The sequence below is a fragment of the Mauremys mutica genome, chromosome 20 (assembly GCF_020497125.1).
Source record: "Mauremys mutica isolate MM-2020 ecotype Southern chromosome 20, ASM2049712v1, whole genome shotgun sequence".
NCBI classification, from domain to species: domain Eukaryota; kingdom Metazoa; phylum Chordata; order Testudines; family Geoemydidae; genus Mauremys; species Mauremys mutica.
The window spans coordinates 8,678,414-8,700,139 of record NC_059091.1 but is presented as its reverse complement, the minus strand read 5'-3'; the positions used below and the strand labels follow the sequence as shown (position 1 = coordinate 8,700,139).

Genomic DNA, 21,726 nt, shown 5'->3' with positions numbered 1-21,726 from the left:
CTAATTGGTCCCTGCGGCGCAGCTCCGACACCCCCCCCACAGCGCTGCTCGGTCACCCCCCACAGCGCTGCTCGGTCACTGCAGCATAGCTCCGACGCCCGCCACAGCGCTGCTTGGTTGCTGCGGCGCAGCTCCAACGCCCCGCCAGCGTGGCTCGGTCGCTGCGGTGCAGCTCGAACACCCCCCCAGCACTGTTTGGTCACTGCAGCGCAGCTCAGATGCCCCTACAGTGCTGCTCCGACACCCCCCCTCCCAGCACTGCTTGGTTGGCGGAGCATCTCAGATGCCCCTACAGTGCTGCTCGGTCGCTGCAGCGCTGCTCCGACACCCCCCACAGTGCTGCTCGGTCACTGCAGCTCCGATGCCCCCCACAGCACTGGGGCCAGGGAGCTGGTGCCATAGCCGTGCTGAGGGGCGGTATCGGTCTCCTGGGGGGAAGGTGGGTGGTGCAAATGGCATCCCAGGGGACGGGCATCATTGACATGCAGTGGGTCTGCAGCTGGAGCCCAGTGAGGCAGCCCCAGCCCTTGGGGGAGCAGGGGAAGAGATGGGGCATCCCCCAGCCCCTGTGCTCTCAGCTTGGTTATGCTAATTCCTGGGGGCTCACAGTGGGGATACCGGGGTCTCAGGCATGCAGACAGTGACCTCACCTGCAGAACAATCACCAGCGCTCTGCAGACAGCTCCCACAGTCCCTTGTACCAGCCATGCCCATGGAGCATGCGGGGGGCACGGCGGGCGCTGGAGCGGCGGCTCATGGCCCATCTGCAGGCAGCCTGGGAACTGGGAAGGGACCCTGGGGTGGCTGGGGGAGAGGGGCCCAGCTCAGCTGCCGTCTCCGACTCATGGCCCTTCCCTCCTCCTTTCCCCAGCAGTATCAGCATCCTCGTCGGAGCTCCCAAGGCCAACACAAGCCAGCCCAATGTCACGCAGGGCGGGGCCGTCTACTACTGCCCCTGGCACCGGGGCAACAGCAGCTGCACCCCTATTGAATTTGACCAGACAGGTAAGGGGCGCATCTGCTTCATGGGGGGAGGGGCCAGTATGTTCAATCCAGCAGCTGGGAAGGGGGCGGGGGTGGACTGTCAGCTGTGCTCCTCCCCTTGGGCAGTCTCCTGTCAAACAACTGAGGGACATCAGCAGAGCTGGGGGGTGGAGCCCAGGGCTGGGATAGCAGGGGCCTGTGGGTCGGGATTGAGGGGCATCAGCAGAGCTGGATGTGGGGGAGCCCAGGGCTGGGATAGCAGGGGCCTGTGGGTCGGGATTGAGGGACATCAGCAGAGCTGGGGGGTGGAGCCCAGGGCTGGGATAGCAGGGGCCTGTGGGTCGGGATTGAGGGGCATCAGCAGAGCTGGATGTGGGGGAGCCCAGGGCTGGGATAGCAGGGGCCTGTGGGTCGGGATTGAGGGACATCAGCAGAGCTGGGGGGTGGAGCCCAGGGCTGGGATAGCAGGGGCCTGTGGGTCGGGATTGAGGGGCATCAGCAGAGCTGGATGTGGGGGAGCCCAGGGCTGGGGTAGCAGGGGGCTGAGGGTCAGGATTGAGGGGCATCAGCAGAGCTGGGGGGTGGAGCCGAGGGCTGGGACAGCTGGGGGCTGCGGGTCATGATTGAGAGGCATCAGCAAAGCTGGGGGGTGGAGCTGAGGGCTGGGATGGGGGGGCTGTGGGTCAGGATTGAGATTCTCTATTGTCCATCAGATGACTTATGTAGGGCTGATGCCCTGAGGCCCTAGGCAGGATCAGGGGATCCCATGGCTGGGGCATGGAGAATTTCCCTCCTCCACAGAGTTTGTGCCCTGTCCCCTAGGTCAGCCCACTCTGGGTTTGAAAGCTGCCACATGAGACTCCCCAGCCCCGGCCCGTCTCCTCCCTCCCCAGCCAGGCGGTTCCGGTTGTTACCCAGCCCAGCGGCGGTGCCGAGGGGGATCGGGCCCCGTTCTGCTGGGTGCCCTGGCCTGCCTGCGCAATGGGAGCTGAGAGCTGAGGGCTGGTTCTTGCTCTTGGTCAGCTCCATGTGGGGCCAGGAGCCGGCCTGCAAGCTGCTATTGACCCGAGACTGAGCCCCCGCGACCCCCACAGACTTTCTGCCTTGGAGAAACCTGAGCTGGGGGGGAACCTGCTACCATCTCCCCGCCCCCTCTGCTGGCTGGGCCCAGGGACCTGGCAGTGCAGCCCCACCCTGGGGCCATGGCACCCAGCCCCCATCCCAGTGCCATCTGCCACGCATTCCCACCCAGTCTCACAGCGCCCCCTGGTGGAGAGGCTGGGCTGGGGTAGTTGGGAGCTCCCCCCACAGCCAATGCTCCTGCTCTGCTCCCCACAGCGCCCCCTGCTGGATCAACCGGGAGCTCCCCCCACAGCCAGTGTTCCCACCCCGCTCCCCACAGCGCCCCCTGCTGGATCAACCGGGAGCTCCCCCCACAGCCAGTGCTCCTGCTCCGCTCCCCACAGCGCCTCCTGCTAGATCAACCGGGAGCTCCTGGTGGGGATCAGGTTGGGGTGGGGGGCAGGTTTGGGGAGGGCGTCAGCCCCAGGCTATCCCAACCCCTAGCCAGGGGAGGCTGAGCGGCCTGACAGTCAGTGGCCCTGGTAGGGGAGAGCCCAGATGAGCTGTAATCCCAGCGACAGGGGGTGGCTCCTCTGTCTAGCCCAGCCCCCCAGCGCTGCCAGGATGGGCTGTGCTGGGGGGGTGCTGGCCCCTCCCAGCTCAGATGTTTCCTGTGCCCCCCCCATCTTCCCTCCCGCTATGTGTTTCCTCGCCACTTCCTTTCCCAAACGACCATCTGCTGTCACCGTGCCCCGTTAAACATCCCACGCGCCCCACTCCAGAGGCGGCTGCGTTTCCATGGCAGCCATCCTGTTCCCAGCATCCTCCTGGTTTTAACGGGGTGATCCCAGCTCAGGCCCTGGCATCACTTTGCGTGGGGACAGGTGGGGTGCAAAGTCCTGGTCTCGCCCTTGTGATGGGCACATCCATCCTGCTGTCGCTCCCCTGCTGGATCCCACAGCAGTGATCAATGCAAGGCTGGGGGACCGAGCCATGGGCCGGGGGTCAGGAGGGGAGCTCCTGGCACAGTCAGTGCCATCAGGGGGAGCTGGGATCCCGGGCTAAAGGCTGTGGGAGGGGGAGGGGACCCCCTGCTCCCACCCACGTGGGCAGGGCTCTGGCTCTGGCTGCCTCTCACTCTGGCCCAGGACAAATATTTACCCAGCTTTGCAAAGGGAAGCGAGGGCTTTGCGGCTGGATTGCAGAGCTGGCGCCTGGCTGGGTGACCTGGAGCGGGGTTTCCCCGGCTGCAGGGATGCCGGTGCCCTGGAGGGGCCGGCTTGGATGGGGCCCTGGCTGGCTCGCAGCCAGGGGATTTTCCTTGGCTCGTTGGCCGGGCCGATCGCGTTACGGCCGGAGAGCAGGACGCGGCCCAACGGGAGCTGTCGCCCCGCGCACCAAACGTTGTTCTCGCTCCAGCCAGACGTGACCCGTCTGGCTCCCGGCCCCGCTGGCGGATCAGTCTCCAGAGGCTCTCTTGGCTCTGCTCCCCCTCGGCACCCTGCCAGCAGCTGGAGCCACATGGCCTCTTGCTCTGGGCCATGATCCCTCACCCTGAGATAAGTAGTTAATGATGAACCAGGCGGCTCTGGGCTCATTCACCCCCTGGAGCCAAGATAGGGCAGGGGCCAGGGGAAAGAAGGGGGGATGCAGGAGACATCTGGGGTGGGATTGGGGATGCCCCCCCGAGGCAGTGTGGCAATGTGGGGGGCAGTGGGCAAAGGCAGGGGGTGCGCTGCAGGGGAGGAGGGGTTTGGGAGGGGGAAGAGGGCAGATAGGGGGAGGAGTCCTGGGGCTTACAGTACAGGAGGTGGGGGCAGTGTGGGGCTGAGGGGGCAGAGTGAGTTGCAGCACAGGTTGTGGGGGGCAGTGGGTGGAGGTAGGGGGGCAGGGGAGGGGGAAGGGGGTTGCTGTGGGTGAGGGCAAAGGTGCAGTGGGGAGTTGCAGTGTGAGCTGTGGGTGGGAGCAGGGGTTCAGTGCGGGGGTGGGGTTGCAGTGTGGGCTGTGGGTGGGGGCAGGGTTGCAGTGCTGGGGTGAGGTTGCTGTGTGGGCTGTGGGTGGGGGCAGGGGAGCGGTGCGGGGGTGGGGATTGCAGTGTGGACTGGTTGGGGGCAGGAATGCAGTGCTGGGGTGGGGTTGCAGTGTGGGCTGTGGCTGGGGGCAGGGGTGCAGCACTGGGGTGGGGTTGCAGTGTGGGCTGTGGGTGGGAGCAGGGGTTCAGTGCGGGGGTGGGGTTGCAGTGTGGGCTGTGGGTGGGGGCAGGGTTGCAGTGATTGGGTGAGGTTGCTGTGTGGGTTGTGGGTGGGGGCAGGGGAGCGGTGCGGGGGTGGGGATTGCAGTGTGGACTGTGGTTGGGGGCAGGAGTGCAGTGCTGGGGTGGGGTTGCAGTGTGGACTGTGGCTGGGGGCAGGGGTGCAGCGCTGGGGTGGGGTTGCAGTGTGGGCTGTGGCTGGGGGCAGGGGAGCAGTGTGGGGGTGGGGATTGCAGTGTGGATTGTGGGTGGGGGCAGGGGTGCAGTGCTGTGGTGGGGTTGCAGTGTGGGCTGTGGGTGGGGGCAGGGGTGCAGTGCTGGGTGGTGTTGCAGTGTGGGCTGTGGGTGGGAGCAGGGGTGCAGTGTGGGGGTGGGGATTGCAGTGTGGACTGTGGGTGGGGGCAGAGGTACAGTGCAGGTAGTGGAGGGTACATGTAGTGGGAGATGGGGGGTTCTTGCTCTTCCAAGAATTCATCTCTGCTTGTGTTTTCCCTTAAAGCAAAGCTGAGCGAAGCCCCCAGCATGTGGGACCCACCCAGGGGGAAAGGGGGGGCTGCAGGCAGCAGGCAGGACCTGCCTGGGGCTGGCAAGGGCTGGTGGGAGGGGAGAGACTATCCCTTTCTGGGACACTTTGGCCAAATGCCCTCTTTCGAGACAGCTTGGAGCACGCTGCCCCCTCCCCCGCGGCGTTTGCAAAGGGGGTCCCCCATGCCAGCAGCTCCCCCTCGTGTGACAGGGCCCCTGGGGCCTCAGGGCCGTGCTGCCCCACACAGAGTTTGCACCCGTGAGCTGGCTGGCGTGTTGGGTCAGCGCTGCCCTCTGCGGGGCCGAGCTGGCAGCTCAGCCATGTGTCCTAGGCCTCCCGCGGGGGCAGCAGCTGGTGCCAGTCGTGGGGCCCGGCAGTGACCACGCTCCTCCCCGCAGGGTCCCGCCAACACGACTTCAGTGGGAATGGCACAGACGGGCTGACACCGGTGGAGTTCAAATCCCTGCAATGGTTCGGAGCGACAGTGCGGTCCCACGGCAGCTCCATCCTGGTGAGAACGGCACGGGGGGGACCCAGCTGGGTAGTGCCCGCCCAGGGGTGGGCTGGGGCTGATTCTCTGCCTGGCTATGGGGCAGGGGGGTCTCCCCGTCCCCAACTGCTGCTCACCCAGCTGCTCTGTCCCTGCCCAGGCCTGCGCACCCCTGTACAGCTGGCGCACCCTCAAGGAAGAATCTGGCCGAGACCCCGTTGGCACCTGCTACCTGTCTGTCAGCAACTTCACCAAGTTCGTGGAGTATTCGCCCTGCCGCTCAGGTACCGGCTCAGGGAACGGGGGGAGAGTCCCTTAGTGCCCCCTCCTGGGGCTGGGCTGGGGGGCAGTGGGCAGGAGACCCCAAACTCCTTGGCTCCCCCAGCAGCAGATAACCCCTTCTTTCAGGGGTAACCAGGAAATCTCCCCATCCCAGGCCTGAGGCCTCCCTCACAGCCCAGCGCTGGGCTGGGCACGCATTCCCAGGGGATGGCGTCAGAGTGGGTGGGGACAGCGTTACCCGGGAAGGCAGGGAGAAGAGCCTAGTGGCTGGAGCAGGGGGCTGGGAGCCCAGAGCCCCACCCCAGGGTGCTGGTGTCCAGGGTCAGAGCCCCCCCCGAGTCCCTGGGCCCCATCCTATCACTCCCTCCTCACTGGTGTTTCTCTCTGCAGATCTGAACTCGGAGGCGGGGCAGGGTTACTGCCAGGGTGGCTTTAGCGCCGAGTTCACCAAGGTGAGAGGCCCTGATGCCATGCAGCTGCGCCCCTGAGCTCTGGTAGCAGCAAAGCGCCCGCTGCCCCCAGCATGTGTATGGGGGAGAGCTGGGTTCCTCACCGGGGCCTCCCGCGGTCAGACCCCCTTGAGCAGGGCTGGGGGGCTGGGTCCCGGACTGTAGGCTCTGGTACCTCCCACCCCACAGAGCTGAGCCTTGAGCCCAGACCCACAAACAGGCACCTCCTACGGGAGCGCTCCCCTAGCTGGTAGCAGTTGCAGGTCCCTTATCCTCTCTGTGGGCCCCCACTATGGGGAGCATATTCTTATGTGCAACATCTTGCGTGTTGGGAGCTGCTGGATGCTGGGAGTGGGGCCTTGTGAGGAGCCCCCCAATACCTCCAGCCCATCCCAGTCGCATCCCCCGTGCCCCACAAGCGGATCATCGCCCTGTTGGGCCAGCTGGGCGAGTCTCTGCCTGCTCCCCCCCTCCCACCCGGTGCCAGGGCAGGTCTCCGGCAGTGTCACTCATGCCCGAGGGGACACAGAGAGCAGCAGCCCTTCCCATGTCTCCCCAACCCCTTGGGGGGCAGCATGGGGCCCCTCTCTGCCCGTCACAGCTGGGCCTGCAGAGACCAGCCCTGCCCCACTCTGCTACCCCCCTGGGGAGCCCTCCCTCCCCAGCTCCGGGGTGGAGGGACACTGAATCTACTCAGCCCAGCTGCCTCCCTTGTGGCCAAGGGGGGAGCAGTAGGGGTTTGGTGGGGGAGGGGTGAACCTAGTGACACCCCGCTGGGGATAGTCTCTCCCCCGCCCCCCGACTCCCAGGCAGGATCTCGCCGTGTGGCTCTGACTGGGCTCTTTGCTCTGCAGACGGGGCGAGTGCTGCTGGGAGGCCCTGGAAGCTATTTCTGGCAAGGTGAGTGCCCCCACCCCCTGCCACTGCCCTCCCTCACCATCTTTCCCCTCCCCCTGCTACTGCCCTCCCGCACCATCTTTCCCCACCCCCACCCCCAGCTACTACCCTCCCCCACCATCTGTCCCCTCCCCCTGCTACTGCCCTCCCGCACCGTCTTTCCCCTCCCCCCACCCCCAGCTACTACCCTCCCCCACCATTTCCCCCTGCCACTGCCCTCCCCCACCATTTCCCGCTCCCCTTGCTACTGCCCTCCCACACCGTCTTTCCCCTCCCCCTGCTACTGCCCTCCCCCACCATTTCCCCCTCCCCCTGCTACTGCCCTCCCGCACCGTCTTTCCCCTCCCCCCACCCCCCAGCTACTACCCTCCCCCACCATCTTTCCCCTCCCCCTGCTACTGCCCTCCCGCACCGTCTTTCCCCTCCCCCCACCCCCCAGCTACTACCCTCCCCCACCATCTTTCCCCTCCCCCTGCTACTGCCCTCCCACACCGTCTTTCCCCTCCCCCACCCCCAGCTACTACCCTCCCCCACCATCTTTCCCCACCCCCTGCCACTGCCCTCCCCCACTATCTTTCCCCTCCCCCTGTTACTGCCCTCCCCCACCATTTTCCGCTCCCCTTGCTACTGCCCTCCCGCACCGTCTTTCCCCTCCCCCACCCCCAGCTACTACCCTCCCCCACCATTTCTCCCTCCCCCTGCCTCTTCCCTCCCCCACCATTTCCCCCTCCCCCTGCTACTGCCCTCCCGCACCGTCTTTCCCCTCCCCCCACCCCCAGCTACTGCTCTCCCCATCTCTTCCCTGTTCTACCCCTCCCTGGGGTACCACTCCTTCCCCTGTCCCCCCCGGCCCAGTGCTGGACTCTCAGCCGCCCGCCCCATCTCCCCACAGGCCAGGTGATCTCAGCCACCCAGGAGCAGATCAAGGAGGCCTATTACCCTGATTATTTAATCCTGGGCACCCAGGGGCAGCTGCAGACACGCCAGGCCGCCCCCGTCTATGACGACAGCTATCTGGGTGAGTGCCCCGGCTGATGGGGGAAGGTACCCTCTGGGTGGGGGAGGGGATGACTGACTGTAGAGCGAGGGCCCCCAGTATTTGGCGGGTTACCCCGTCTAGGGGCCTGTGGGAAGCGAGCTGGGGGTCTTGGCCTAGCTCCCAGCAGACCGAGGCGCCTCACTGCAGGTTCATGGGCAGTCTCGGGCGGGGAAGATGGGGAACGGGGCCTGCTCCCCAGGCCTGGGCATAGGCACTGCACCAGCCATGCTGCCAGCTTCAGGGGCTGAGATTCGAATGCTGCTCCCCAGTACCAAACGGAGAGACGTTCCCAAAGCCAGTCTCGCTCGCCGAGTGCCCCACCCGCAGGGGTACATGGTGACACCTGCCGTGGGCGGGGGAGATGGGGCAGGGGTATTCCTCATGGGGGGGGCTGTTTATAGCTGGGGAAATGGAAGCTGTACTACTCCCACGGACACGCAACAAAGTCAGGAATAGAACCCGGGAGTCCTGCCTCCCAGCACCTCCCACAGCTCCAACCACTAGATCCTACTCCCCGCCCAGAACTGGCAATAGAACCCAGGAGTCCTGACTCCCAGCCCCACCCTGGTCCAACCACTGGACACCACTCCTCTCCCAGAGCTGAGGATAGAACCCAGGAGTCCTGACTCCCAACCCCACCCTGGTCCAACCACTGGACACCACTCCTCTCCCAGAGCTGAGGATAGAACCCAGGAGTCCTGACTCCCAGCCCCACCCCGATCCAACCACTAGATACCAGTCCCTGCCCCCCAGCCCCCTGCTGCTCCCTGGCGCTTCACAGACAGTAACTAAGGGAAGGCTCTGGGGAGCTCCTCTAGTGCAGACTCGGCCTATGCCTTGGCACAGATGGGTGAGTGAGGCACGGAGAGGGACTGAGGCTTTCCAAGGTCTCGGAGCCCCCGACCCCGTCAGCCAGTGCCCCGTCAGCCAGGAACTAACCCCTCTCCGGGGCAGAGCAAAGCAGCTGAGGAATGTTTCTGTGTGGTTCCCTTTTAATCCATCAGCCTGTCACTGAGAAGCCAGCTCCTCCTGCCCAGTGTTGATATAGGGCCTAACCAAAACAGTGGGGACAGAAGGGCCAGGGGCTGAGTGGTGCCGGAGCCAAACCCCTCTGCTCCTCTCCCCATGCAGGGTATTCTGTGGCCGTCGGTGAGTTCAGCGGGGATTCCACTGAAGGTACTGCCACTCTGGGCTCTCTGGAGGGGGGGAAGGGAGAGTAAATGCTGAAGGCCCCCCCAAGTTCTGCCCCCGTTGACGTGGCAGGGTCAGTCCCGGGGCAGAACAAGTGCTGGTTGGAGCCCAGGTGCTCTGAAGAAGCAGTTGCTATGGAGGAGGCTGAGCTGACGCTCCTGGGTCTAGCCAGCCGGGCTAGGAAGCTGCACAGGGCAGGCTGGCTCCCACCGTGGGGCCCGGCTGGGCTGGGCCCAGCGGAAACGGCAGAAATGAGCATAACATGCCACCCTGGGTGGGGTTCGAACCCAGCACCTGCAGGGCCCTGCCCTCAGAGCAGCCGGGTAGGCTGTTACCCTGGTGGGCCAGCCGCTATGACATGCTCACCCCATGTTACGTGAGAAATAGCCGGATGGCTGAGCTTTGGGGGGTTGGGGTCCAGGGCTCTGGTTCGATCTGCCAGTCCTCCCGCACTGAGACAGTGAACTAGCCACCAGTGGGGGCAGGGTGGCGGATGGATCGTTGGGCTCTGTGCAGATTTGAACCCCGGCTGGGCCGGGGCTGGAGTTTGGGCTCTAGAATTCTCCCCCCCCCACACACCTCGCCTCCCATGTGGGTGAACTGCTTTACCCTGGGATGTGGCGCTGGACAGCCCAGGGTCACACCTGCCTGGGGTGCTGGCCTGGCTTTGTCTGTGTTCTCCATCCCACCCCAGCATCCCTCAGGCTGAGCTGCCCCCAGGGACCCCCCCAGAGCTAACGGACCCGTATCTCTTTGCTCCTTTGCAGACTTTGTGGCTGGCGTTCCCAAGGGAAACCTGACCTACGGCTACGTAAGATCCTGAGCTGGGGCAGTGTGGGGGTTTCCTCCCCTGGGGCCAAGGGGAGTCCCCCGTCTCTCCACCTGGCTGCACCCAAGTGCTCCAGGTCTCTTCTATTCCAACTACATCTCTGCTAAACTGGGCCCTCCCTCCGTCTGCCCTGTGAGCCCCTTGCACCAGGCTGGCTCGGGCTGTGGCTCCCAGTGCTGCTGCACCCCCCAAGCCTGGACCTTGCTGAGCCCCATAATCCTGCTGATTCGGTCGTTTCCATAGTAACTGACACACTGCCCCGGGCAGGGCGGAGGGCACGTCTACACTGCGATTAACCACCCGGGGCCGGCCGGGCCGGCTGACTCAGACTAAGGGGCTCTTTACTTGTGGGGTAGATGCTGAGCCCTCCCACCTCACTGGGTCCTAGAGCCTGGGTGGCAGCCCAAGCCCTGAGGTCTGCCCCACAGTTAAACGGGTCAGCATAAACATACTGTGCCTGGGCGAAGCCTGAGCCGAGGCCAGGGGGTGAAGAAAGGGAGGGTGGAGATGGCGCGGAGGAAGTAGCGGCCCGGCCCACCCAGGGCTTTGTGGTCATTCCCACGCATGTGACCCCATCACCCGCTCTGTCGACATCACAGGCCCTTCCTGTGACCTGACCGGGAATCCTGCTGTGCGGCAGAGTGACTGCCCAAGCAGCTCCCGGGTCCTGCCCCTCCCCAAACTCCCATGGCTTAAAGATGACAGGACAAATGGGACTTAGCACCCTGGATTCTGCTCTCTGCTCTGGCGGGAGTGGGGTCTAGTGGTTAGAGGGTGTGTGTTGGGGGGGTGCACTAGGACTCAGGACCCCTGGATTCTGCTCTCTGCTCTGGGGGGAGTGGGGTCTAGTGGTTAGAGTGGGGGTGGGGATGAGAGCTCAGGACTTCTCTCTGACGTGGTTTCCTATCTATAACATGGGGAGGGCGCTTAGCTGCTGTGGGCATCGCCCGTAGAGCCCCTCAGAGAGGAGGCGCCAGAGAAGTGGGAATTGGATTTTCTACCTGACGAAGTTGCAAACACCAGGTGAGCTCCCCCGGCTGGGCTCTGGGTCAGCAGAGCAGTGGAGTGAGCTGGGGCCGCCTGGGCCAGAACTGTCCAGAGGAAGCGAATAGAAACCGCCTGGGGGCTGGGACGGGAGTGAGTCCCGATCAGAGCAGTTCTGCACCGCGGGCTTGGGACGGGGACTCGGCAGCCAAGCTGTGACCTGGGTTTTCTCTTGCCAGGTCACTGTCCTGAATGGATCAGACATGAAGTCCCTGTATAACTTCTCTGGAGAGCAGGTGAGCAGGATGCACCAGCCACCTAGGCCGGGTCCGTGTGCTTGGCAGGGGCTCTTCTGTCGTCTGAGCAGGGCTTTGGAACGAGGCCACCCCGAGGGATCGAACGAGCCCCATGGGCAGTGGGTGACAGGTGATGCCCGCTAGGCCACTTGCTGGGTGGGAGCTGCTAGCTCTTCCCAGGGGGAGGGGCACGGCCCTTACCCGGACCGTGTGTCACTGACCCAGAGGGCCCCTGGGTAGCACCATGGGGGTGCTAGAAGTGCTTCCTGTGTTGGAAATAACCTGTCAGCGAGGGGAGGAGGATGAATAATCTCCTGCAGCATGGGAAAAAGCCCCTTCCCCAGCATTTGTGCCAGTGCTCGAGAACAGCAGACATGCCACCCGAGCCAGCCGGCGAGGGGCCCGTTGCTGTCTTGGTGCGTGGGTGGCGTGTTAATAGAAAGATGGCCTCGGGAGCACTCTCCCCGGGCTGGTGGCCCCCACGGCCCCAGCAGCATCAGCTGCCTCTGCAGAGGGGTGACTTTGGCTGCATCCCTGGCTGCAAAGGGGCAGAGCCCAGGGCAGCGATACTGACTGCAGCAGCTGGGCCCTGGCCCTTTGTATGGCCCTTAGCAGCTGGGGATGAGATGGGGAGCTGGCGCCATGCGGCGTTGGGTCCCCGCAGGCTCAGGGTGTCTGCACCAACACTGGGGGGGGAATTTATCCCCTTGAGGGGGGTGGGGGACTAGAAAGGGAAGTTTTGAAAATCACTTTGTCATCCTGGCAGCGTCCCTGTCTCAGGCCAAGATCAGACGCACCAGCTCCCTGCCCCAGCCCCCTGCTCACCACGGGGAATCAGCCCGGAGCCAGGGGCGGCTCTAGACATTTCGCCGCCCCAAGCACGGCGGCATGCCGCGGGGGGCGCTCTGCCGGTCGCCGGGAGGGCGGCAGGCGGCTCCAGTGGACCTCCCGCAGTCCACCGGAGCTGTGGGACCAGCGGACCCTCCGCAGGCATGCCTGCGGGAGGTCCACCGGAGCCGCCTGCCGCCCTCCCGGCGACCGGCAGAGCGCCCCCCGCGGCATGCCGCCCCAAACACGTGCTTGGCGTGCTGGGGCCCGGAGCCGCCCCTGCCCGGAGCCCCTGCTTCACCCCGCTTGTTGCAGAGCCGGGACCAGCCCATGGCTAGGCCCAACTGGAGGGAGCTCCTGGCCCCCAGCCTCTCATGTGGGCCCCACCCTGGGAGGTTTCCCCACTTGGGGCAGGGCGGGGGGTGGGGGGAGAATCCATCGTGAATCTGCAGCCTAATTGCCGAACCCGGCGCTCCCTTTCTCCCCCCCAGATGGCAGCCTACTTCGGCTACGCGGTGGCTGCTGCTGACGTGAACAGTGACGGGTGAGTGCAGGGTCCTGCTAGCCGGGATGTGTTGGTGCCGTTACTGGGGGTTCGACGGATTAAGGGGGGCAGTTGGGTCAAGCAGGGAAGGTCTGGGCTGTGTTGAGGGGGCGGGGGTCCGGCATCGGAGGCATAGCAGTGTGTGGGGGAGGGGAGGCACATGGGGGCCTGTGTAGTGCATGGAAGGTGGGGGCAGGGCCTGGAGCCCGCTGACCCACCAGCATCCCCTGTCGTAGGGGATGGGACAGAGCAGCATCCCTGAGCCCAGTTCCCCCAAACACACACATTCTGGGTCACACACTGGGAGAACCCCCTCCACCCCCAAAACCCTTCCGCTTCATTGCAAGATATGGCCAGCTGAGAGACATCCTCTCCCCCACCCCCACCATGGCCATACAGTCACTGCCGGGGCTGCTGCGGGTCTGGGGGGTTGTGTGGGAGCGGGAGCCAGGGAGTGTGTGGACAGGAGCAGGGCCTGGAGGGGTGTGTGAGCTGGGGCCTGGGGGCCTGCATGGGAGCGGGGGCCAGGGGGTGTGTGGCCAGGAGCAGGGCCCAGGGGCTGTGTGGGAGTGAGGCCCAGGGTGTCTGTGGCCAGGAGCAGGGTCCGGGGGCTGTGTGGGAGTGAGGCCCAGGGAGTGTGTGGACGGGAGCAGGGCCTGGAGGGGTGTGTGAGCTGGGGCCTGTGGGGGGCTGTGTGGGAGCGGGGCCCAGGGTGTCTGTGGGCAGGAGCAGGGCCCGGGGGCTGTGTGGGAGTGGGACCCAGGGTGTGTGTGGGCAGGAGTTGGGGCTAGGGGGGAGTGGGCGGGAGCAGATTCCAGGGGGCTGCGTGGGAGCAGGGGCCAGGGGATGTGTGGGCGGGAGCAGGTTCCGGGGGGCTGTGTGGGAGTGGGGGCCAGGGGGTGTGTGGGCGGGCGCAGGTTCCGGGGGGCTGTGTGGGAGTGGGGGCCAGAGGGTGTGTGGGTGGGAGCAGGACCTGGGGGTGTGTGGGTGGGAGTGGGGCCTGGGGTGTGTGTGGGTGGGGGCGGAAGTGGGGCCTGGGGCGTGTGTGGGTGGAAGTGGCAGCTCCTCTCCCCTCTGAGGAAGTGGTTGACCGCAGGCCCAGATCTGATTCAAACACGCACACTCTGCTCATGCGCAGCCCCACCCAACTCATACCCCTGCGTGTTCACCCCCCCACACACACAACTCATCCCCCTGCGTGTGCACATACGCACCCCCCCACACCCTCCCTCGCACACCTATGCACACGCCCTCTGTGCTTACACACTCAAGGCTACAGGAGCCCCAGAGGATCCTAGCCCCTGGGTCTCACTAGGTGAAGGGGATAGAGCCGAGTGGCAGCGCTGGAGCCAGGGGGTCGGCTTCTCCAGAGCCCCATGGGGGAGCAGGGGGCTCAGCCGGGGCTCTGTGGCCTGTTCTGCCTAGGCCGAGCCTGCCAGCAGGTTAGCACCGTGTGTGACGGGGGATTGGGGTTGCAGACGTCTCCCTGCTGGGCTGCACCCTCGGTTCACCCCTGGCAATGACTGTGGGTGTGTCTGCACTGCAGTCTGATAACTGCCCCTGCCGCTGTCTCAGGCTAAGGGGCTGTTTCACTAGTGCTGGGACCCTCCCACCTCGCAGGGCCCTAGAGCCCAGGCTCCAGCCCGAACCCCAGGGTCTAACCGGCAATGAAACAGCCCCTTAGCCTGAGCCAGCTGGCACAGGCCAGCCATGGGTGTTAATTGCAGTGTAGACATACCCTGTGGGGCCAGATGGCCCTCTCTGTCCTCTCCTGGCTGTGGAAGAGCTTTAAAAACTCACATTAAGTAGCCGTCCTTAGGTTTCAGAGTTAACATGACACAGATTTAAAAAAAAAAAGCTTTCTTCCCAGCTGTCAGGGTAAGAGGCTTTATAGCAAACAGCTGTTCGGGTTCTCCAGCGTGTAGGTGGCAAGCCCTGGGGCAAATGACACCTTGCCCAAGTGGGCACTGGGAAATCAGGGCTCCAGGGTTCTGGTCCCAGCTCTGGGAGGGAGTGGGGTTCAGTGGCTTGGAGCAGGAGTCTTGTGGAGCGTCAGGACTCCTGGACTCCAGTCATGTCCCTGTCGCTCCTGACACGGGGTGAGTTGGGGCCGGGGGAAGGGAGGTTCTAGGTGGCTCGTGGGCCTGGTATGGGGGGAGGGATTGTAGGCGAGTGAGTGCACCCCACAGTGGCCGCTCCTCTCCCATGGGGCGGGGCCTGGCTTCCTGCTCTAGCATGTGGGGTCGCAGCAGGTGGCGAGGCCCAGAGTGGGAGCCAGGCTCAGCCTTTGGGGCAGGAGCCCACACTGTGGGGTGAGTGCGAGGCGGGCTCACTCTCCAAACCCCCACGCACACCCCAGGCTCCTCTCCGCCCAGGGCCAGGAACAGGGCTGTGGACGAGCCGGCTGCTGGAGCAGCACCACCAAGCATCCGTGTGCTGTGAATGTGGCCCCCGGCTGAACACGTGGTGGGAGGGCGAGTTACCCACTGGCTTGGGAGCCCTCGGTGCCCCTCTGGGCCTGTTGACTGCTCCAGCACGAGCCCAGATTCTAAGCCCCCGGTCTCTCTCTCTCTCTCTCCCTCCCCTCCACCCGAAGCCTGGACGACCTGCTGGTGGGTGCCCCGCTGTTCATGGAGAAGACGGAGGACGGGCGGGTGCAGGAGGTGGGCAGAGTCTACATCTACCTGCAGCAGCCCCACGGCATGGAGCCCAATGCCTCCATGGTGCTGACCGGGCACCAGGAGTTCGGCCGGTTTGGGAGCACCATCGCCCCGCTGGGAGACCTGGATCAGGATGGCTATAACGGTGAGCCCACACGCGTGTGTGATTGTCGCCCCCTGCTGGCTGCAGCCGACGTAGGAGTTAAGCGAGGCGTGTGCGCCGGTTTCGTTTGACCACCCCCTGCCACGCGTCAGGGGCCCGGCGCTGGAGCCAGAGCGTGCAGGGTCTGGCTTCTGGGATGACGTGCCCCCTGCAGGGTGGAATTACCAACTCTCCTGCTATTTCAGCCCCGTCAGTAGCTACCAGAGGCAAAAATAGCTCAGGGAAAATCGTAAATGCAAGTGCAGACGCAGGGGCCTGAATGCCAAGCCCCTTGGGACGGGGGGGCAGCAGCTGCTTGTGAGGGGGACACAGTCCTGCTAACCTCAGAATCCTTTGCAGGCCCCCATTGGTGTTGGAGCATCAGCCACACATTGCAGCTGATGCTGGGGGTTCATGTTGTTAGGCCCTGAAGGGGCTGCTCGCCCTGTGTGAGGGATGGGATGGGAGTGGGCACCTTGGCGTGGCCGGCCTGCTCTGCTAGGCTACGAATGTACAGGAATCCGGGTGCCTGATGCCCACTAGCCTGGAAAGGAGACGCTGCTGGGCGGAGCCGCGCGGGGCGTGGCAGGGGCTGGCCTCCAGGTGCCGTTGCTCTGAGTACAGGGGCTTCCTGGCCCACCTTAGACAAGCAGCTGTCAGGGGTGATCTAGTTCTTACGCAGCCCTGCCGTGAGTGCCGGGCATTGGCCTAGGCGACCTAGCGAGGTCCCTTCCAGCCCTGCGCTTCCAGGAGGCTACGGGTTGAAAAGCTGCTTAGCACACACTGAGCTGTTCCACTGCCCCTGCCGCGCCCCTGAGCCGCCCCCCACCTGGGGGTCAGGCTGGGAGCTAGATCTGGTCTGTGGCGAACGGAAGTCCCTCCCCAGCCAGCTGTTCAGGGTCCCCTGGGTCTCAGCCTTGTTCTCTTCCGTGGAAGCCTCAGCGCCCTGTGGAGACCCAGCGGCCCTCGCCCACCTCGGGCAGGGCAGGCGTGTGAGATAGAAGCCAGGGGAAGGGTCGGTCCCTGCAGCCCTGGCTGCCCAGGATTGAAAGGGACGGCTCCGCGGATGAGCTTGGCTCCTGGTGGCTGGCGTCTTTCCCAGCCGTGAACCCCTGGGCCTGTTTCCCTGCTGCTGGGGGCGACGGATGGGAGCGGGGTCCGGCTCTTCCAGGGTGACCTTGATGTTTGCCTCCCCCCAGACATTGGCATCGGGGCTCCCTTCGGCGAGGACACGCAGCAGGGCACGGTGTACGTGTACAACGGCCAGGCAGGCGGGGTGAACGCCAAGCCCTCCCAGGTCCTGCAGGGGCACTGGCCGCACAGCCGCTCGCCCGACTTCTTTGGGTTCGCCCTCCGCGGAGCCAAGGACCTGGACGGAAATGGCTACCCAGGTGAGGGCTGGTGCAGGGGAGACTTGGCACCACCCCCTGTGACTGCCTGGCCCTCCCAAGTGCCCACGGGGGGTGGGGTGTCAGCCACCTGGTCCCCGGGAGACACGGCCAGCATCATGGCTCTGAGCACACATCGTGCCCAGTGCCTGAGCGGGCTGCTTGGAAGCTGCACTGCTCCCTGTCTCCAAGAGGAGGCGCTGTTCCTGGCAGGCTCCATTCCCTTGCCAGCCTGTCTGTCTCTCCATCCCGGGTTGCCTCTGGGCTCCCCGTTCTTGCCTCCTGCACCCTCCCCTCCCCCAGTTCTAGCACTCAGTGTGCATCTGGGACGAGTGCTGCTTCTAGCGCCTCCTGCTGGGATGCGATGCCCGGCTCCCCCCAGGGGAGAGAATCCACCCGACATCTGCTGGGCTGGCGCAGCCTGGGTGGGCCCCTGGGCCAGGCTGAGGTGCTGCGGGATAGCTTAGTGCCAGCTGGAATGGTGCTGGGTGCCTCTCGCCTGCCCCCCTTCCTCCCATCCCCCTGGCAGCGAGCTCCCTGCTCGCTCCCCCTGGAGCAGACCCCATCCCATCCCCCTGGCAGCGAGCTCCCTGCTCGCTCCCCCTGGAGCAGACCCCGCCCCGTCCCCCTGGCAGCGAGCTCCCTGCTCGCTCCCCCTGGAGCAGACCCCATCCCGTCCCCCTGGCAGCGAGCTCCCTGCTCGCTCCCCCTGGAGCAGACCCTGCCCCGTCCCCCTGGCAGCGAGCTCCCTGCTCGCTCCCGCTGGAGCAGACCCCATCCCGTCCCTCTGACAGCGAGCTCCCTGCGAGCTCCCCCTGGAGCAGACCCCCCCCTCCCCCTGGCAGCGAGCTCCCTGCTCGCTCCCCCTGGAGCAGACCCCACCCCGTCCCCCTGGCAGCGAGCTCCCTGCTCGCTCCCCCTGGAGCAGACCCCACCCCACCCCCTGGCAGCGAGCTCCCTGCTCGCTCCCCCCTGGAGCAGACCCCACCCCCTCCCCCTGGCAGCGAGCTCCCTGCTCGCTCCCCCTGGAGCAGACCCTGTCCCGTCCCTCTGACAGCGAGCTCCCTGCTCGCTCCCCCTGGAGCAGACCCCACCCCGCCCCCCTGGCAGCGAGCTCCCTGCTCGCTCCCCCTGGAGCAGACCCCATCCCGTCCCCCTGGCAGCGAGCTCCCTGCTCGCTCCCCCTGGAGCAGACCCCGCCCCGTCCCCCTGGCAGCGAGCTCCCTGCTCGCTCCCCCTGGAGCAGACCCCACCCCATCCCCCTGGCAGCGAGCTCCCTGCTCGCTCCCCCTGGAGCAGACCCCCCCCCGTCCCCCTGGCAGCGAGCTCCCTGCTCGCTCCCGCTGGAGCAGACCCCATCCCGTCCCTCTGACAGCGAGCTCCCTGCTTGCTCCCCCTGGAGCAGACCCCCCCATCCCCCTGGCAGCGAGCTCCCTGCTCGCTCCCCCTGGAGCAGACCCCACCCCGTCCCCCTGGCAGCGAGCTCCCTGCTCGCTCCCCCTGGAGCAGACCCCACCCCGCCCCCCTGGCAGCGAGCTCCCTGCTCGCTCCCCCCTGGAGCAGACCCCACCCCATCCCCCTGGCAGCGAGCTCCCTGCTCGCTCCCCCTGGAGCAGACCCTGTCCCGTCCCTCTGACAGCGAGCTCCCTGCTCGCTCCCCCTGGAGCAGACCCCATCCTGTCCCCCTGGCAGCGAGCTCCCTGCTCGCTCCCCCTGGAGCAGACCCACCCATCCCCCTGACAGCGAGCTCCCTGCTCGCTCCCCCTGGAGCAGACCCCACCCCGCCCCCCTGGCAGCGAGCTCCCTGCTCACTCCCCCTGGAGCAGACCCCCCCATCCCCCTGGCAGCGAGCTCCCTGCTCGCTCCCCCTGGAGCAGACCCCACCCCATCCCCCTGGCAGCGAGCTCCCTGCTCGCTCCCCCTGGAGCAGACCCCATCCCGTCCCCCTGGCAGCGAGCTCCCTGCTCGCTTCCCCTGGAGCAGACCCTGCCCCGTCCCCCTAGCAGCGAGCTCCCTGCTCGCTCCCCCTGGAGCAGACCCCACCCCGTCCCCCTGGCAGCGAGCTCCCTGTTAGCTCCCCTCTGGCGCACATCTACCGTCCCCCTGCCCGTATGCTGCTTCCCCTTCTCTGTGAGCTCTGACTCCTAGGGGTGATGTCCTGCCGCGGGGTCCAGCTCATGTGTGTGTGTGTTTGCCCTGCAGACCTGATTGTGGGCGCATTCGGAGTGGACACGGCCGTGGTGTACCGGTAGGCGCTGTTCCTCTCTGTGAGCTCTTTCCTGGGGATTTGGGGGCCGGTTCCGGGAGCCCACACCGCATGAGTCAGCAGTGCCAGGCCTGCCCTCAGCCACGGGTTGTGGGAATCTAAAGGCACCGCTGCCCCAGCCCACCATGGTGTTTCTGCACACCGGGGCCCTGTGCCCACCTGAACGTCTGCCCCTGCCCCCGGCTGGAGGTTACCCAAGCGGCGGTCCTCTCCAGCCAGCTTGGAGTTCATTTGCTAGAGTGTCAGTAACATTGGGGGATGGCATGGGAGCCAGCCTGAGCCACGGGCATCCCCGGCTCCTGGCTGTCATCACTTTGGGCGTGGTGGGGAAGGGAAGCGGCTGCTCTGGAGGATTCCTGGCTGAACTGGAGCAATCTGGGGCCAGATCCTCTTTGGTGTGAATGGCCCAGCCCCATAGAAGCACGGGGCTGATTGAAGCCAGCCCCTCTGCAGGCAGAAGAGGCAGCGTCCGAGCTCTCTGGCCCCATTTCCCGCCGCCCCTTTGGGGTCAGCCCAGTCCCGACCCTGCTTCGGTCCCTCCAGGCTGGGAATGTAGCATGTGACCATCTTCCCTGTCGTTCCTGGCCCCTGCCGCCCCACACAGAGGCCGCCCCATCGTCTACGCCAGCGCCTCCCTCAACATTTTCCCCGCCATGTTCAACCCTGAAGAGCGATCCTGCACGCTGGAGGGCACCGACACCCACGTGGCCTGGTAGGTAACGCACCCCCTTCGAGACCTGCCCTGCCGGGGCTCAGGGCCTCCGTCCGAACAAGCGCCGCTTCCATAGACTTCTGACGCAGCTGGCCTGGCTGTGAGGCCCGGCTGAGGTGACTGGCTGTTGGGTTCTTCTCTTCTTGTCCTGCACAGCCGCGTCTGTGGTTAAATAGCTGCTGCATCCCACCCCAGAGGTGGCTGCACTGCAGCTTGGGGTGGCGAGGGGGAGCATTCCCTGTGCGTACCGTGCACGAGAATCCGGCAAGGCAGACGGCCCCAGCCCCGTCAGAGGAGCTAAGCGGGTGGCAGGCGAATAGCATCTGCTTTTAGCCTTTTTAATGTACTCAACTGCTGGAGCTGGGCTCTCTGAAACGCTGCCAATGAACTCAGCTCTGGGGACAACCCCTCCAAGCCCCCCTGGGTGTAACCCCATGTAGCTGGTTGTGGCGTGTGTGAATTGCCCCCTGCGGCTCGTTGGTCTCACTCCAGGGGGCTGGGGGGGGGTGTTAATGTGGCCCGGGCCTGCTGGGGGTTTGTTTATAACAAGCTATTTATCCGTTGCTCAGCAACAGGGGCTGGTGGCCGCCTGCCCTCCCCTTCCATGAATGAGCGATTGTGAGGCTCTTGCAGCCAGCTGGAGGGAGCTGGGAGACTGGCTGTCCCAGCCAGGAAGCAGGGCTGCGGGCTGAGCGGCTAGGGGGAGGCAGCTTCAGGCACTGGGGTGGGGGCGGATGGGGGGAGAAGGTGGGGAGGGGGATCGGCACTGGGCAGGGGGGAGTCAGCATGACAAGGGGTGGGGCGGCAGGAATGCCTCAAGGGGCCGGTCAGGTGCTGCTCCTGAGACCCCTCTGTGCGGTAGCAGCCCCCCACCCTGCACCCTGGGAAGCGTTTGACCTGAAGAATCCCCTCGCTCTGATTATGATCTTGCTCCCACCTCCCGGGGTTTGCTTGCCTTGGTGTTAACTATTAACCGGAGCTTGCTGGTGGGAGCCGCTCACAGCTGCACTGAGGGCAGGGTCCAAGATAGGGAGAGGTCAGTAACTCCATGGGGGGGGCTGGAAGCGGGTGTAGGGAGAGGCCAGTAACTCCATGGGGGGGCTGGAATCTAAGGGCTGTTTGGAAGCGGGTGGGGCCCACTGGGAGGCCGCAGCCCTGGAGCTGTCACTGGCTCTGGGGTAACTGAAGATCCCAGGGTCTGGGTCCAGGGCTCTCCCCAGGGGCGGCTCCAGGCCCCAGCATGCCAAGCACGTGCTTGGGGCAGCACGCCGCAGGGGGCGCTCTGTCGGTCGCCGGGAGGGCGGCAGGCGGCTCCGGTGGACCTCCCGCAGACGTGCCTGCGGAGGGTCCGCTGGTCCCGCGGCTTCGGTGGAGCATCCGCAGGCACGTCTGCAGGAGGTCCACCGGAGCTGCGGGCCCGGCGACCGGCAGAGCGCGCCCCGCGGCGTGCTGCTGTGCTTGGGGCGGCGAAATTGCTAGAGCCGCCCCTGGCTCTCCCCTTTGGGTCTAGCTGTCGCCAGCCTTGGGGCAGCCCAGGTCTGGTAGGAGCACAGCTTGTGGCCATAGCCCCCATGCCCATTCCCAGTGACTCTGGCTGGATCAGTTCCCTGCTCTGTGCCTCAGTTTCCCTGTTGCACCATGGGGAGGGCATCTCTCTCCCCCCACCTTCCCAGAGGGGTGGGTAACTAAGGGGAGGGCAGAGCATGGGACTTGGGCATGGGGGTCCTACGTCCTGCTCCTGGCTCTGCCATTGACCATCTACACTGACAGTGAGTTGCTGGGTCCGTGCAGGCTCCCGCGCCATTGCCCCCAGGGTGGGTCAGCTCTGCCCCTGCGCTGGGTCTGGCAGGGCCCTGCCAGGTGTTGGCCTGCCCCACGCTCATTGCATGTCTCTCTCTCTCTCTCC

The 21,726-nt window shown here is 65.7% G+C and overlaps 1 protein-coding gene across 2 annotated transcripts in view; it reads left to right on the top strand.

Annotated features, from left to right (window-relative positions):
- The window catches only part of ITGA5 (integrin subunit alpha 5), a 57,786-nt gene that overhangs the window by 17,911 nt on the left and 18,149 nt on the right, over positions 1–21,726 (top strand). The window contains exons 2-15 of one of the 2 annotated variants that reach the window (XM_044994768.1): positions 875–1,005; positions 5,222–5,334; positions 5,474–5,597; positions 5,986–6,047; positions 6,899–6,944; positions 7,834–7,959; positions 9,112–9,156; positions 9,939–9,982; positions 11,224–11,280; positions 12,600–12,652; positions 15,249–15,457; positions 16,654–16,845; positions 19,045–19,090; positions 19,713–19,820. In XM_044994768.1, the coding sequence (XP_044850703.1) occupies positions 875–1,005; positions 5,222–5,334; positions 5,474–5,597; positions 5,986–6,047; positions 6,899–6,944; positions 7,834–7,959; positions 9,112–9,156; positions 9,939–9,982; positions 11,224–11,280; positions 12,600–12,652; positions 15,249–15,457; positions 16,654–16,845; positions 19,045–19,090; positions 19,713–19,820 (1,356 nt within the window). Of the gene's footprint in view, positions 1–871; positions 1,006–5,221; positions 5,335–5,473; positions 5,598–5,985; positions 6,048–6,898; positions 6,945–7,833; positions 7,960–9,111; positions 9,157–9,938; positions 9,983–11,223; positions 11,281–12,599; positions 12,653–15,248; positions 15,458–16,653; positions 16,846–19,044; positions 19,091–19,712; positions 19,821–21,726 lie in introns of both variants that reach the window. The other variant, XM_044994767.1, reaches the window with a different exon arrangement.